Source organism: Hipposideros armiger, unplaced genomic scaffold (genome assembly GCF_001890085.2).
Source record: "Hipposideros armiger isolate ML-2016 unplaced genomic scaffold, ASM189008v1 scaffold_67, whole genome shotgun sequence".
Classification (NCBI taxonomy): Eukaryota; Metazoa; Chordata; class Mammalia; order Chiroptera; family Hipposideridae; genus Hipposideros; species Hipposideros armiger.
Window position 1 is genome coordinate 3310474 of NW_017731417.1, and position 14214 is coordinate 3324687.

General features: G+C 47.5%; 1 protein-coding gene across 3 annotated transcripts in view; it reads right to left on the bottom strand.

The window, feature by feature from the left end:
- The window catches only part of TTC7B (tetratricopeptide repeat domain 7B), a 134976-nt gene that overhangs the window by 75073 nt on the left and 45689 nt on the right, over window positions 1–14214 (bottom strand). For all 3 annotated transcript variants that reach the window (XM_019642330.1, XM_019642329.1, XM_019642328.1), the window contains exon 9: window positions 2395–2511. In XM_019642330.1, the coding sequence (XP_019497875.1) occupies window positions 2395–2511 (117 nt within the window). The remainder of the gene's footprint in view (window positions 1–2394; window positions 2512–14214) is intronic.

Here is a 14214-nt window from a genome sequence, read left to right on the forward strand (position 1 = left end):
AGGGCTGCCTTTAGCTGGAGGGCTGCGAAGAGGACACAGCCCTCCCCTCTTGATGCTTTATTCTCTTGCCAGGGTCGCGCCTTACTGGGGAGGAAGTCTAAATTTGCACAATGGTAAGGGCCACAGGAGAAACATGTATTCGTATCCCAGAGAAAAGAAAGTTACACAAACAAACATAGAGGAAGCTTCTTAATAAGGGGCTGCTTGACTACCCCCAGCTCCCTCAGGCTTTGGGAGTAGCTGGAGGGGGAGGGGCTGGGGGCGCAGCTCTGCCTTGGGTCCTCCTCCAGCCGCCCTCACCCGCCACCCAGACACTGCGCCTGGAGCCAGGTTCCTCCCTGCCCTGGTCCCTGAAAGATCCTTCAGGAAATGGAGGAAGTATGGACACAGCCCAGGCATTTGCTTAAGTATTTTTAAAAAGCTTTCAAATTCTGCTATTTTTTTCTCCTCACATTCAATATTCTTGGTTGCTAAGTGGGAGGAGATGTGGGGAGGTGGGAGAGGTGTGGAGAACTGAGGGAAAATTGGCAACGGGAAAGCTGATGGATTTATTTTCTCGTTTCTAAAGGCAGTCCAGGCAAAAGAATGCGCCCCAGTACAGAAGCAACCAGCTTGGGGAGTAGCTCCAGTTGGCTGGGCTCATGGCCGAGTCTCCCCCAAATCCTGCTGCGTCTCATAGGCCAGCAGTGAGGGGCTTTTAGGGAGAATAAAGATGGGCATTTTCTATTTCTGCTTAAAGACTTAGGAAAGTAGAATTTTTTCAAAATGAAGATGATCTTTATTTTCAGAACAAACCCACAAAAAAGAAGAGGCCAGTCTCACGATTATCTTCTCATCAAGAGGAAGACGGAGCACAGGGCACAGTGACGTGCCACAGGCTGTGGTTCTGAAGGGGACTCTCTCGTCTAACTCTTGTGACCCCACCTCTGCAAGGGGTCGTGTGGCTGCCTGCCGGGCGTGGAACTGGACCGGGGGCTGGTGTTCCAGGACGAGCTCCTTCCCGTCTAACTGCACTGCCCACGGGGCTTACGGTGACAAGTCTGTTCATGTCAGTTCACAAGGACCCACCTCTTCACAGGGCTCTGATTTTGAACTTTTTAAGTTTTTTTTTTAAACTGCGGAAACTTTGCAAAACAAAATCTCACCCTGAACCCCACCTGTTCTCTGCTGCTTCTCTATCGCCCATCCCACCTTTCCTCTTCCCCAGGCCAGCAGCTGCTGTCCCTGGCCGCCAGCCCCCGTGCCCGCCTCCTGGTGGGCTGGACTGGGCAAGCCATGCCCTTTGTACACATTCACCATTTGACTTACACATTTTTTAGGCTCCCGACTGTTCAGAGCATAATGTGGGCTGTCCATACATCTGGCTATGAACTTGAAAACTCTTTTGAGTATATGAGCAGTTGTTTGAATTCACTTGAATCATTACATCCCTTTTTATTAAATTACTTCCTTTATAGGGCAAGGCACACTTAGTAATCTAAACATATGCCAGGAAAAATTGCCCAAGACTTGAAAATGGACACAATAGGTTATTGGGTGTTTTTCAGTGGCATGCTGGGGGTTGACTAGTGGACCATCCCCAGATTATCTGCCTCTGCAGGGTGAGCCCCTTGGACTGACATGGGCTGACAAGGCCAGTTTACAGCTCTGTAGGCCAGAGTTAGCCTTTAGGAAACGGACAATCAGGCAAATGAATTTTGTCTGGTCGAGATACAACAGATTTCCACCCTGTAGAAAAGATAACCCCAAACAGTATATTTTATTGTCCTATAGGATATTGGTTTTGCATTTATTTGCAAATTCATTTCAGCATATCTATTTTTCAAATTCTTCTTTGAATGGGCCTTAACGTTTTATTAATTCCCTCACTAGTTAATGAGGTAAATAAAATTTTGAATACATGCTTATTTTCTATTTGTTTGAGTCATGATTTCAACTTTTTGAAAATTATACTTTATCACGCCAATAGTGATTTCTACTCTCCTTAGTAGGATGTGGCCTGTTGTCTATGTAGGTCTTTTAAATATTACTGTAAGAATTCCATCTGGAATATACAACTGGCTAGTCTATCTATAAACCATCAGAAAGATGATAAGACTTGTCAAAGAAGTTAAGAGAAATCAGATAGCTATCAGTTGTGAATTGAGCCTAGTGGGTCACCATGGCAACAAAAACAAAAGAAAACCATGATTTGGAGGCTTTATCAGCCACTGGGAGGAAAATCTGGTTAAAAATGGAGCACGGAAAGCTCCACCACTATTATCTGCTGTTCGGGGTGACCTGGTGGTACACGGTGGGGCAGACTCAACGTCTGCTAAATGCCAATCAGAGATGGCCCTGGTGGTCAGGGGCCCATGCAAAAACCACGCAAAACAGGTGCTGCTGGCCTCTTACCTGGGGTTGGTTAGGTTGTAGCAGGATTTCCATATTTGTAACATGTGCTTACAAGTGAGGAGCGCCTCATCGGGGCCCCGGCAGAGCGACTCCAACCTCACTTTGGAAAACAGCAGTCTATGGTGGGGAAAGAAAGGAAAAAAACAACACAGCTTAAACCAGACAGTCTCCACCAAAACAGAGCCAAGTGGCCTGGCTTAGACCGGGAAGCTGCTGTCCTCATTCTAGAATGAGGTGTCCAAAAGTTGGATCTAAGGGAAGTGGGGCCAACAGGGCCAAGGATTCCAGGACTCCCGGCTCCACATATGGCTTTGCCTAGTTCTCCACTAAGACAAACGCAGGCACAACGTGCCCATTTGTGGTCAGATGACATGAATCAGAGTGGCTAACTGTAATTCAGAACACAGGGATTTTATTAAGGGCATGCTTTTCAGAACAAAATCAATTTATTTGCAAAACTTCCAAAATTCATTAAAGGTGAACCTTGATTTATTTACAAAATTAAAACATTTTGTAAATGCTTTCATGTGCTGTAAATACCTACAAATTACCTTCCACAGTGACCCTCATCACGTGATGGTGAACAGATTTCATCAGCTTTGGAAAGCCTGAACCGAAGGTCCACGAAGATGGGGGCACGTGGCCAAGGCCCACCCCTCTTTAATCTTCCCCAGCCCTGCTATTTCGGGGCAAGCGCTTCACCAACTCACTCCATAAGCACTATCTTCTCCTTATTTTTGTTACCACCAATGGCTTCACCCTCCATCCAGACCCTTGAGCGCTTGGCTTAGATCCTTCTTTTTCTTGGCCGCTCAGAGTTATCCCATCTGAGGTTCTCCATCTGTCTCCCTGTAGACATCAGCGCTCTTGGTCCTGGGCTCCTCACTACTGCTACCCTTGTGGAAGTCCTAGCACGAGCCCAGATACTTTTCTGATGCTCTTCCTCTCCCCTGACTTGCCTGGCTCTAAGAAATTGTATTATAAAGATCTCCCCAAATCATTTTCATTCATAGCTCAAGCAACTACAGTACTTCCTTACTGTCTGTGATAAGGCAAAGTTCCTCACTGAGTCCTTTAAGGCACTCTGCCCACTGGTCCCCCTATTTCACCATCCCACTCTGCACCCTGCACCCCACTGGATGGACCCTTTCCTCCCATCAATAGAATGACTGGCCAAAGGCTATGCTTCTTTTGTAACTTTATGAATTTATGTGCCATGTCCGCAATCTCAGTCTCTGCTATTCCACATCTCTAATTCTTCATCAATTCAGCGAAAACCCACCTCATCAAATAGGTCTCCCAATGAGACCACGTTTATACCTTTATAGTCTCTGCTCAGTATGTATCACATTAGCTGGTTTTTATTGTTAATAATAATAAAAAGAAAAAGACAGAGAAGAGATCCTGTTTATGAAAGGCCTCCTGTATGCAGGGTCCTGTGTTTAGCGCTTTGCAAACAATATCAGTGTCATCTTTGTCACAACCCTTCCCAGTAGGTGGTGTTTATCTCCCCTTAATGCAAGAGCCCCAACTTCCCTCTGTCTGGCCTCACTTCCACAGTGCCTAGAACTGTGCTTGGAGGTCAACGGGCCTTAAACCAGCATTTGCTCACTGACTACTTTCTCTATAAACCACAGAAGATAAATAAATATGTTTCTAGTGATTTGAGTTAGACATAAAGGCAAATTTCTCAACCATGTATAATGTGACAGCCTCATTTGAAGGCACTTTTCCTCTGAGGGAGACAGAATGAGGGTGGTCATAACCCGTTCACCACCCAAGTTCAGGAATGGGTTAGCACCAACCACTCCCTCCAAATGGAATCAGGACGCCCAAGGCGATGTTGGGGGTCCCGAGGGGATGGGTCTAGGTGGCAGCTTCCTTAAACCTGGGTTTGCAGGAGCCTGAGATGATGGGACGATGGGCGAGGTGATGAGAAGGATGCAGTCCCTGGTCTACAGGCAGGTGGCCATAAAGAGTGAGGCCAGGCGTGAGACCTGGACTTGGCTTCTGCTCAAAAACATTCAAGAAGTAGAAATTTCTTGAGGCCTTTCCAGGACCACCTACAAGGAATGACAGCCACTCAGGGTGTCTGGACAGGTTTTTAAGGAGCCAGAAGCTGACTCCTGCTGATATCCTCATGAGCCCAGAAGGTGGCTGGAGTACTTTTCCATCAAAATCTTCCACCAAACTGGGGTCACCTGGGAGATGTGTTACAAAGAAGGGAGAAGTGGCCAAAGGGTCACCTGTCAGCTTTTGGTGGACACCGGAGACCTTCCTGGATGAGGGCTCGTGGCCAAGCACTTTTGGCCACAGGAGACCCCACCTAGGACCATGGCGATGCTCTCTGAGAGACACACCGAGTTCCTCTGGCTTAGTCAAGCTCAGAGCACGCCTGCCTCCATGAGGACCGGGAGCTGACGGGCAAGGTGTCCCCGTGTGGCAGGCAGCGGTGTGGCTCTAACAGCAGTTACCCACGAGCCCTTTAATGGTACCCGAAGAACCGAATGCCACAGCTCGTCTCTAAGCCTCAGCCTGGGGGAACAGTTCTGTGCAAGGCTTCTTGGCTGGAAAAAGAACTTCTGATTAACATGAAATAACAGCTTTCAAACACTTGACTCAGGATATGGAGTTGATAAGGTGTGGGCTGGATTTAAGAGAACCAGACAGGAAGAACAATAGCAGAACGTCTGAGCGTAAGTGGTGGAAAAGGCACCTGGAAGGGAAGCGAGAGGAACAGGATGAGCGAGAGACGGGCAGAGAAAAGGAGCTGGGAAAGAGAGGCGGGGAGGAGGGGCGGGGCCCTCAGCCCCTGTCAGGTGTTCCCAACACGATGGGCAGAACGCCCTGACAAGCCGGATCCTGACACTCCCATTCAAGCACAAGTGCAGCAGGAGTCGGAGGCCCTGCCTCAAAGAGACAGCGCTCCTGCTCACCATTTCCCCAGACCTCAGCTAGTTCATGAGGCGACACCACCACCCAGAACAGACCAAGTGCTACTTGTCATCATATTTGCCGAACCCTGCTCACACACTTGAAGACTGTTGTGAAACATCTGGCTGGGTGTGTGTCGCATTAGCACAGCAATGAGGAGCATACAAACCATGATTAGCATTAATTTGCTGCGGTTGATGTCCAAAGATAGTACGAACTCAATCTACAGAGGAAACCCTGAGGCAAAAAAAAAAACAAGTTATGAAAACATTTGGGACAAACAAGCGTTGGCTGCATTTCAAAATGTGGAGCTGTCACCCTGACAGAGAGGGCAGAAGAGACTGCCAGGCTGAGACCGTTCGCTGGCCATACCACCCAGGTCCAACCATGAATTAAGTAAGATGTTTCTCTAAAGAATAGTAAGAAGTCACCTGCTGGGAAAATGGTCTATTCCTATTCCCTGTCCCTGGCTCGAAATTCATTAATTAAAAAATGTTTTGTTTAGCGGCTCATTGAAAACTTACAGGATATTAATGAAGAGAAGAAACTTGCTAAAATACCAATCTGACTATTTTACTGACAGACCAAATCTAGCATCTCCCACAGTGCCTTTCATGGTTTGGTCCCTTGCCCAAGTGCTTCACCTTGGTCTGCCCACCGCCCGTCACATACATCCCCCATCAAACCATGATCAACTTCTTCCATGTGTCACCCTCCCTCCTGCCCCTGGGTCTTTGCACATGCTGTTCCTTCTGTCTGGAATGCCTTTTCCATCCATTTCTGCTTTTTAAGCATCTACTCATCTTTCAAGATTCAGGTCAAATAGCACCCCTGTAAGGAAGCCATCCGTAAGTAATACGAGGTATCCATTTCCAAATGAAATGGCAATTCCAGAAAATACCAGAGCTTTCAACTGTGGCATGATAAGCTGACAGCCAGGAAACTTCTGCTTTCAAGACAAGTAAAATAACAATAACAACAGCAGCTGTCAGACACTTTAAAGGTTTAATCACAGATTCTTACGCCAGCCCTGCAAGTTAGGTTGAGAGTTAAGTACTAGCCCAAGTTCACACTGCCAGTCATCGGTGGAACAGAAATGCAAACCCAAGCCCATCAGAGTCCAAGGCACTGGACAGGAGACAGAGGAGAATGACTTAACATAGTCTAACCATGCTATCGACACTCAGGAAGACATACGCGTACATACAGCATTTTCTAATCCACTGCCAAATATGTGACACCTTAAAAGGTGCAAAGATCTGTGTTAGCTACTGTGGAATAAAACGTGGTATAAAATATAGTCCCTTGCCCTCAAAGCATTTACAGTCCAATCAGAAGAAAAGACCTGATCACAAATCTTAGGCAGGTTTTCTGGTTTAGGGACAGGTGACGACTCGGAAACGTGAGTAGGGATGTAGGAGAACAGGGCTGCTGGGATGTTATTGCTTCTAGGCTATACCAACATGGCTCTTTAGAATACTATCACATTGTCTGTACTATTTTTGACTTGCCTGTTTCACTCAAAAGGCAGGCACATACAAAATTCTAGTCATTTGAAGGACCCAGTTAGTCAAGGTTCTACTTCTCATTAGTACAAACAGAAATAATATTTTGCCCTATTTTTGGAAGTTTAAAAAGAATCTCCAGATAGCTCTTGAAATAACAACTATGCTTGGCTAGCGTAAAGCTTAGAAAGAAGACACCATGTCCCCAGTGAAGCTCAGGCATTGGCACTGTGACTTTTCACTGGGCACCTTAGGGAATATATCAAAGTGGCATTTTATCAGAGCTAGGTTTAATATCTAATGATCAGCCCCACGCAGGCTTTCCTGACTCCCTGGAAACTGTCCCCAACTACTAGACACTCATCTCTAGTCTATCACTCTAGATTAGCTTTATCCGGGGCCCCACCCCCAAGAGTCCCAGGCTCCAGGCACCAGCCCTTAACTCATCACAGACCCTCCCATCTCCCCATCTGGGCTCCCGGTGGTCCATCTGCCTGCCTAGAAGCCCTCTCCCCAGTGCCCCTCCCACCCCAACCGTAAACACCCCATTGTCTGACATCTTCTATGAGCCCCATCCTCAGGCAGGCTCTATCTCCTCATCTCCTATGTATAAAGTGTATTTTGTAACCTGTTTGTTCCTCTCAGATTTGTACAGGTGATTACCTATGTGACAGTACCTGATAATGAATTTGAATGTGTTCATCCTTTTGTCAGCCATTTTAAAAGCACCTATTATGCCCCTGAGGCTCTGAAGGGGAATAAGACTTGGTATCCTCCCCCTCAAAAGCTCACAGTCTAGTGTTATAGACACGTGATAAGGGCTGAACACAGACGATGGACAAAGCGCTTGGGCAGCACAAAAGGAGCCAGGTTCTGCCTGGGGGCCGTGGAAGACAAGGAGAGGTGGGACTTGCACAGTTGTGGTGGGACAGCCCTTCCAGGCAGGCAGCTGGAACACCCGGAGCTTAGGGGGGAGGTGTGAACGTCCACAGTGGAATCTGGGCTATAAGGCTGGGGCCCAAGATGAAGCTAAAAGGGTAGATATTCCTAAATTCTGAAACCTAATATGCATATGCCTCACAAAGCTTTCTGATGAGGAACTCTCAATGAACATAAATTTGAAAAGTTTAGAGAAATACTAAAGTAATAGTTCCCTCCAGTCTTATTTGGCTGGACAAAAATGCACTCATTAAGTACAACCAGGAGGAAATGTGCACGTTACCACACCAAACTCTCACTAATTAGCGGATCTGTAAATGCTGCATGCAAGGCAGCTGATTCAGAAATAAAATGACAGGAACCCTGGACATGTGGTATTTTGTGCTGACCTGTGTGTGCGCGCGCTCTGGGCTCAGCATGCCAGGAACCTGCTCTTTGTCTGCTGAGTGTAGGGAGGATGCAAAGCAGCTGTGCAGAAAAGCACGTGGGATTGGCTCAAGGGGGCAACATTACCACGGGGGCGGGGGTGGAGGATGGGGAAGTGGGGGTCTTGAATACCGGCTGCACCTCCCACTTCCGGGGAGCCTGACCGAAGAGCTGGAGTGGGGTTGGCTGCCAAACACCGGAAGGAAAGTGAGCATCTCCCATGTAAAAGAAATCATAGTTGAGGAGGGGAGGAGGCAAGTATGTTGAAATGAAATTTCAAATTGAGAGATGGTTTGGCAGCCACAGATCAGAAAGGTAAGAGAAATGAAAAGAGCTGTGCTAAATAAAGCCTATGGTGCCTAGGAGAAGAGAGATGGAAATGTGAAGCCAGAGGACTCGGCGGGGAACCAAGTCTGAAAGGATGGAGAGGCAGCCACTGCTGCTCAGGGGCAGGTGTGGTATCAGGTCCATCTCACTGACCCCTCAGTGAGGAATGGGGGCTTTCTTTCAGGTTCCAGTGTGGCTTCCATGAACAGAATCCATCTCAATTCATTGTTACCAACATTTCTGATGACCTACTGTGTGCTGGACCTGAAGCCTTGGCGTTCCTGGCTGGATTTCCCAAGCAGCCCAATTGTACAATAGAAGGTAGCATTCTCAGCAAAAAGCGGCCTCTGGTTCTGGGCTGAGCCACTGTCACTGAAAATCAATACCGTCCCTGGCCTGTGAGATGCCTGGGACACACAGCCCAGTCACCACCAGGTGAGCCGATGACACTGGGTTTACAGATGTGCAGGCCCCACAGCTGAGACCTCAGGCCACCCTGAGGATCCTTTGACAACAGCTGGAGGCGTGGGGAGGAATGGCAGTTCATGTGACTGCTCCCACTAGATCTCAAATATTGTTTGAACATTCGCCATTCGTGTGGGAGAATGCTGAGTGAACTGCCCAGACTTGCCGGCACATTGTGTAGCATCTCCTTCTCGAGCAACCATGGGCCTGAAAAGCGGTCAGATTTCCAGAACTTCCTCAGTGGTTAAAAACTCCTAGACAGAAGTGTTACTAATGGTGCACGTTCAATAAATGTCACCAGAACGAATGGCCTACCTGCTCACTGTTACACAGTAAATACACAATGTCTTTGATCACCTGGCTTACCTAATTGCTGCACTGACAGGCTATTCATTGGCTTATTAGAAGAAATATGGATTTTGCCAACTAATCCAAAGCTGAAAAAGGCCTTGAGAGGTCCTGTAATGCTTTGCTACTCAGCGTGTGGTCCAGGGCAGGCAGCCACAGCACCCGCTTGTGAGAAACGCAGAACATCCACCACTCTAGACCCAATGGATCAGAACCTCCACGTAACAAGGTTCCCAGGTGATTGATCTGTGTGCAAATTTAGGTCAAGAAGCAACACTCTAGTTCATAACTCTCCATCCTAACCTTCAAAGGTCTAATATATATATATATATATATATATATATATATATATATATATATTTAAAGACCTCCAAGGTAAAGAATGCCTATCACCCCTACACTTAGGAAATCCTACCTATGTTTATTTCCTTCCCATAAGAATTGTGGGAGTATTTTGTTCTTCAATTCGATGGGAATTCTGACCAACCACTTATGTTAGGCTCACAAATAAAGGGCACCCCCACCTGTGGTCTTGAACAGAACGCATCCTTTCCATCAGAAGAGATTTCCTGGTTGGTTTTCCAGTGGCTGCACTATCACTCCATCTAGGTCCTCCCCAAGTGTCTCCAGTGAGGGTCACTGTACCAACCCAGGGGGTCCCATTCACACTGTCACCCATGTAAAGGGCACCTCCTGAGTCTGCAGAGCACTGAGTAATCATCCACTGCCATTGTGGGTCCTTCTCAGGGGTGAAAACCTCAAATGTCTTCCAGAACCAGGCAAGTGAACGGGAGCTGGGCTCGAGGTATCCGGGAGTGTTTGGAGCTGTGCCAGCTTACTTGAAAAATAATCAAATCCAAACATTTTGAATTGAGACCTAACGGAACTCTACTAGCAGATGTCAGCTCACAGGCCACCAGAAGGAAACCCCTAGTCGACAAGCTTTTCAGGGATCAAATCCGAATATCTTTACAAAACCCACGCTGCACATACTGACTCCTGGTCTGTCTCTCAAAAGCACCACCAAAGGAGGGTTTGAAGGGTGGGGCTCTTCTCTCTCATATGTGCACCTTCTCCAGGAATAAAGTCCTGTCCAGCCACTGACCCGGGTGGCTCACTGGCAGACTTCTGTCCAGGGGTGTTGAACCACTGAGGAAGTTTGAGAAATCTGGCCGCTTTTAAGGCCCGTGGTTGCTCGAGAAGGAGACGCCACACAATGTGCCGGCAAGTCTGGGGAGGTCACTCGGCATTCTCCCACACTGTGGCCTCGCTGTCACTGACATCGTGATCCCAGCTCAGGCCCCCAGATCTGCCGATTCCTGGGAGAATCGACACCATACTTATTTAGCAGAAGAAAGTTCCAGGGGCAGACCTTGCTCTACAGAACTTAGCAGCCCTTCATCCTTGGCTGGGAGGCTGCCCGTGAGTGATGGCTGGGTGCTGAGGACGGTCCCCACCTTCTCTGAGGATTTGGCTGTGCCTCCCGGTATCCTAATCCCGCCTCCTCTTTCTGACAGGCAGGAACTCCTGTTAGATCCCGTATCAGTTACATTTTGTTTCTCATTTCAGTCAAAGTGTCAACAATCTGGAATACTCCCCCATCCTTCTAGCGATATTTTTAGAACAAACAAACAACTGACATATTTAACTGAAATAAATCACCTCAAGAAACCCCAGATTGGCAAATTTTTTGCTCCTGTTTCAGCTAATAATCTCAACTCTGATTAGATCCAGGAGCCAGCACTTAAGCTGGAAATGACCTGGACGGAATGAACTAAAAACGCCTCTGGAATCACACCATCTTCCTCCCACACCTGAGTGTGACACTTTTATGAAGGAGGCCATTTTATTTAGTGCTGTCCACCAAACAACGGGGTGTTGACACCAACCGTCAGGAGTTTCCTGAGTGCTGTCTCACTGGGTGGTGCTGGGGGCTGAGGGGTACAAAGTACGTAGGAGGCGGAGAACCTGCCCTCAGGTTTGGTGAGTGGTAGTCGAGCAGGCGCCTTTGGCACAGGAAGTGTCAAAGAGCCATCTGGTAAGAAAATGTGTGAACAGAAACTATTTGAAAGCAAGTCTTCCCATCAGATTACTCAGGTTCTAAACAGAAATAATCTATTCTTCACGAACCACAAAGTCATTGGTCACTTCTGCAGTAGGGGAGGGGTGAACCCAAAGCAAGTCTCTTGCCCAACCGCTCCCCCGAGGCCACCGCTCTGGAGGGTTTCCATCTTTATTTCTGACTCAACTCCCATGGCCCTGATTTCCCCACATTCCCAAGTCTGAGGTGGGGAGCCCAAGTGAAGACACGAGACATGGCAGATGTTGAAAGAATGGGGATTCTACACTCACTTATACCTAGAAGGGTAAGCGCCCAGGCCAGGTGCAACATGGACTCAAAGGAATCCCTGAAATTCTGTAAGACCGAAATGACTCCCTCCACTCCAAGTCAGGAAGGGAGCCGGGAAGGAGGAGGCCCGCGGAGCGCTGGGAAGCTGAGCCAGCTCTGTGGGACCAGAGGGGGACAGCATCTCTCTGGGATCTGGTGCGGAATGGCACCGTGAGTCCCTGCACTTTTGGAAACCTGCCCCTGTGAGTCCTGGCCTGTTACACATGTCCTCCATGCTCCGCCTTTACCTCCTGGGTGTTCTCACTTAGTACATCATGAAGGGTCTTGCTTTGCTTGGCTTTTCTCAGAGGCGCCAAGGGAAACTGAAGGCAGGACCTCTGCCATTGCAGCTTTAACAGCAAGACTGACCCCGGCGGTGGGCGTGGTGGTGGCCGCAGTGGTGATTTTGTTTCTTCTGGGCCACTCGGCACGTCCTGAGTCATTGCCCTCCACATAGCTCTGTGAGCTGCGTGAAGGCAGGGATGGTTTCCTCAGCCGCGGCTCTCCTGAGCCTGGCACACGCTTGGCAGAAAGTGGGGGCTCTCTAGCCATGAAGTGGAGATGTTCAAAGGACAGTGAATCTGATCATCTCCCGTTGGGCTATTGATCCCAAGAATAACTATGGGATAAGTTGGGAGATTGTCTGCTTTCTCTTCTTTGCTCTCAGATATTTTTGCTTTGTTTTTCAATAGTGAACTTTCATTACCTCAAAATGCAAAAGACCATTACGAATGAACTGATATTCAACTGTATTCATGCTGTTTGATGCTTTTTCACAGCTGGCTGGGTCACTAGCAGGTGCTTTATGTGACCCACTTGCAGTAAGTACAAAGACACTATCATTTTATCACATAGTGGGACTTGGCAGAATGAAAACCAAAAGGGACAATAGAAGAAACACAGGTAGAAGCATCTTAGCTGTGGACTTAGGCTACCAGCCTACAACAGGGTCACTACTTTCAACCATTCACTGCACAAACATGTGTAAGTTGGCAGTGTGTCAAGTACTGGGCCAGGTACTAGGAATCTGGAGGTTTACAGAAAACACAGGCACATGTCTGGGGATGATACTCCACACTTTGAATTGTTAAATGAGATATCTAGGAGAACTTGAGATCTTGTACAGAAAAGCACTAAACACATAAACCTCCTGCAGCCACGCTTGGGGACGGAGGCCTTTGATGTGGCGGCCCCAGCCTGGCCTCTCCCAGCCGCCAGGCCTTGCGAGCAGCTCCCCTCCCAGGCTGACAGGAAATCGGTGAGCCCTGAAGGTTTCTCTTCAGCCTACTCGGAAATAACCAGGAAAGAGGGAACTCTCTAGGAAGGACGCAGGACACTCCTGTGAGGACTTTAAATTGGGGGACAAACAGTCACATGCCTGCCTGGGACTGGTCATGTGGAAACGGGCAGAAGTTTGGGCCAGCACAACTCTCCACCTGAGGACACAGCTGCTCTGGCCCTGGAGAAAGGAAGGTCCTCTTTTGAGCAAACTTGGCTTCAAATACAGTTCTCTTCCATTTCCTCTTTGCAGTTCTTCTGCCCTTGCCTGGTAAACCCAGTTTTCTGTTTCTAAGTCATTTTTCATTGACTTTTGGAGGTTCTGTCTCTCTTGACAAACATCTGCATTTCCTGAAGGCAACAGCACAGGCCCAAGGCCTCACAGAAAGACTCCCTGAACGGGCTGTGCAGTGGGACGCTGCTTCCCTGCTTTAGCAAGTCCCTCCTGGAAGAACGGTGGCGTCACGACCCAGAGTCAGAGAACCCCAAGGGCAGACGGGCCCCGCCATCTAATCTAAACCTTCCAAGAATGGGGAAACCCTCCACCACAGCACAGGTCAAGAAGTCAGAAAGTTGATTTTTAAAGAAAGTGGTAAAATATACATAACATAAAATTTACCATTTTGAAGTGTATACAGTTCTGTGGCATCGTGTCAGAATGGCCTTCCTTTTTAAAGCTAAATAATATTCCATTGTATGTAGACACCCCATTTAGTTCATCCATTCATTCATCCATGGACACTGGGTTACTTCCACCTTTTGGCCATTGTGAAAAGTGCTGCTGTAGACTTGAGTGTATAATTATCTGCTTGAGTTCCTGCTCTTAATTCTTTTGACTATTTATCCAGATGTGGAAGTGATGGATCATATAGTAATTCATTTTTAATTTTTTGAGGAACTGTCACACTGTTTTCCTGTGGCTACACCAGTTTACATTCCCACCAGCAGCACAGAAAAGTTCCAGTTTCTCCACAGCCTCATCAACACTTCCCTTTTTTTTTTTTAAATAATAGCCATCCTAAAAGGTATGAAGTGGTATACCCTTGTGGTTTTGATTTGCATTTCCCTAATGATTAATGATACTAAGAATATTTTCACGTGTTTATTGGCCATTTTAATATATACTCTGGAGAAATGTCTATTTCAGTCCTTTGCCCATTTTTTATTTGGGTTGTCTTTTTGTTGTGGAAAGTTGATTTTAAGCTACTG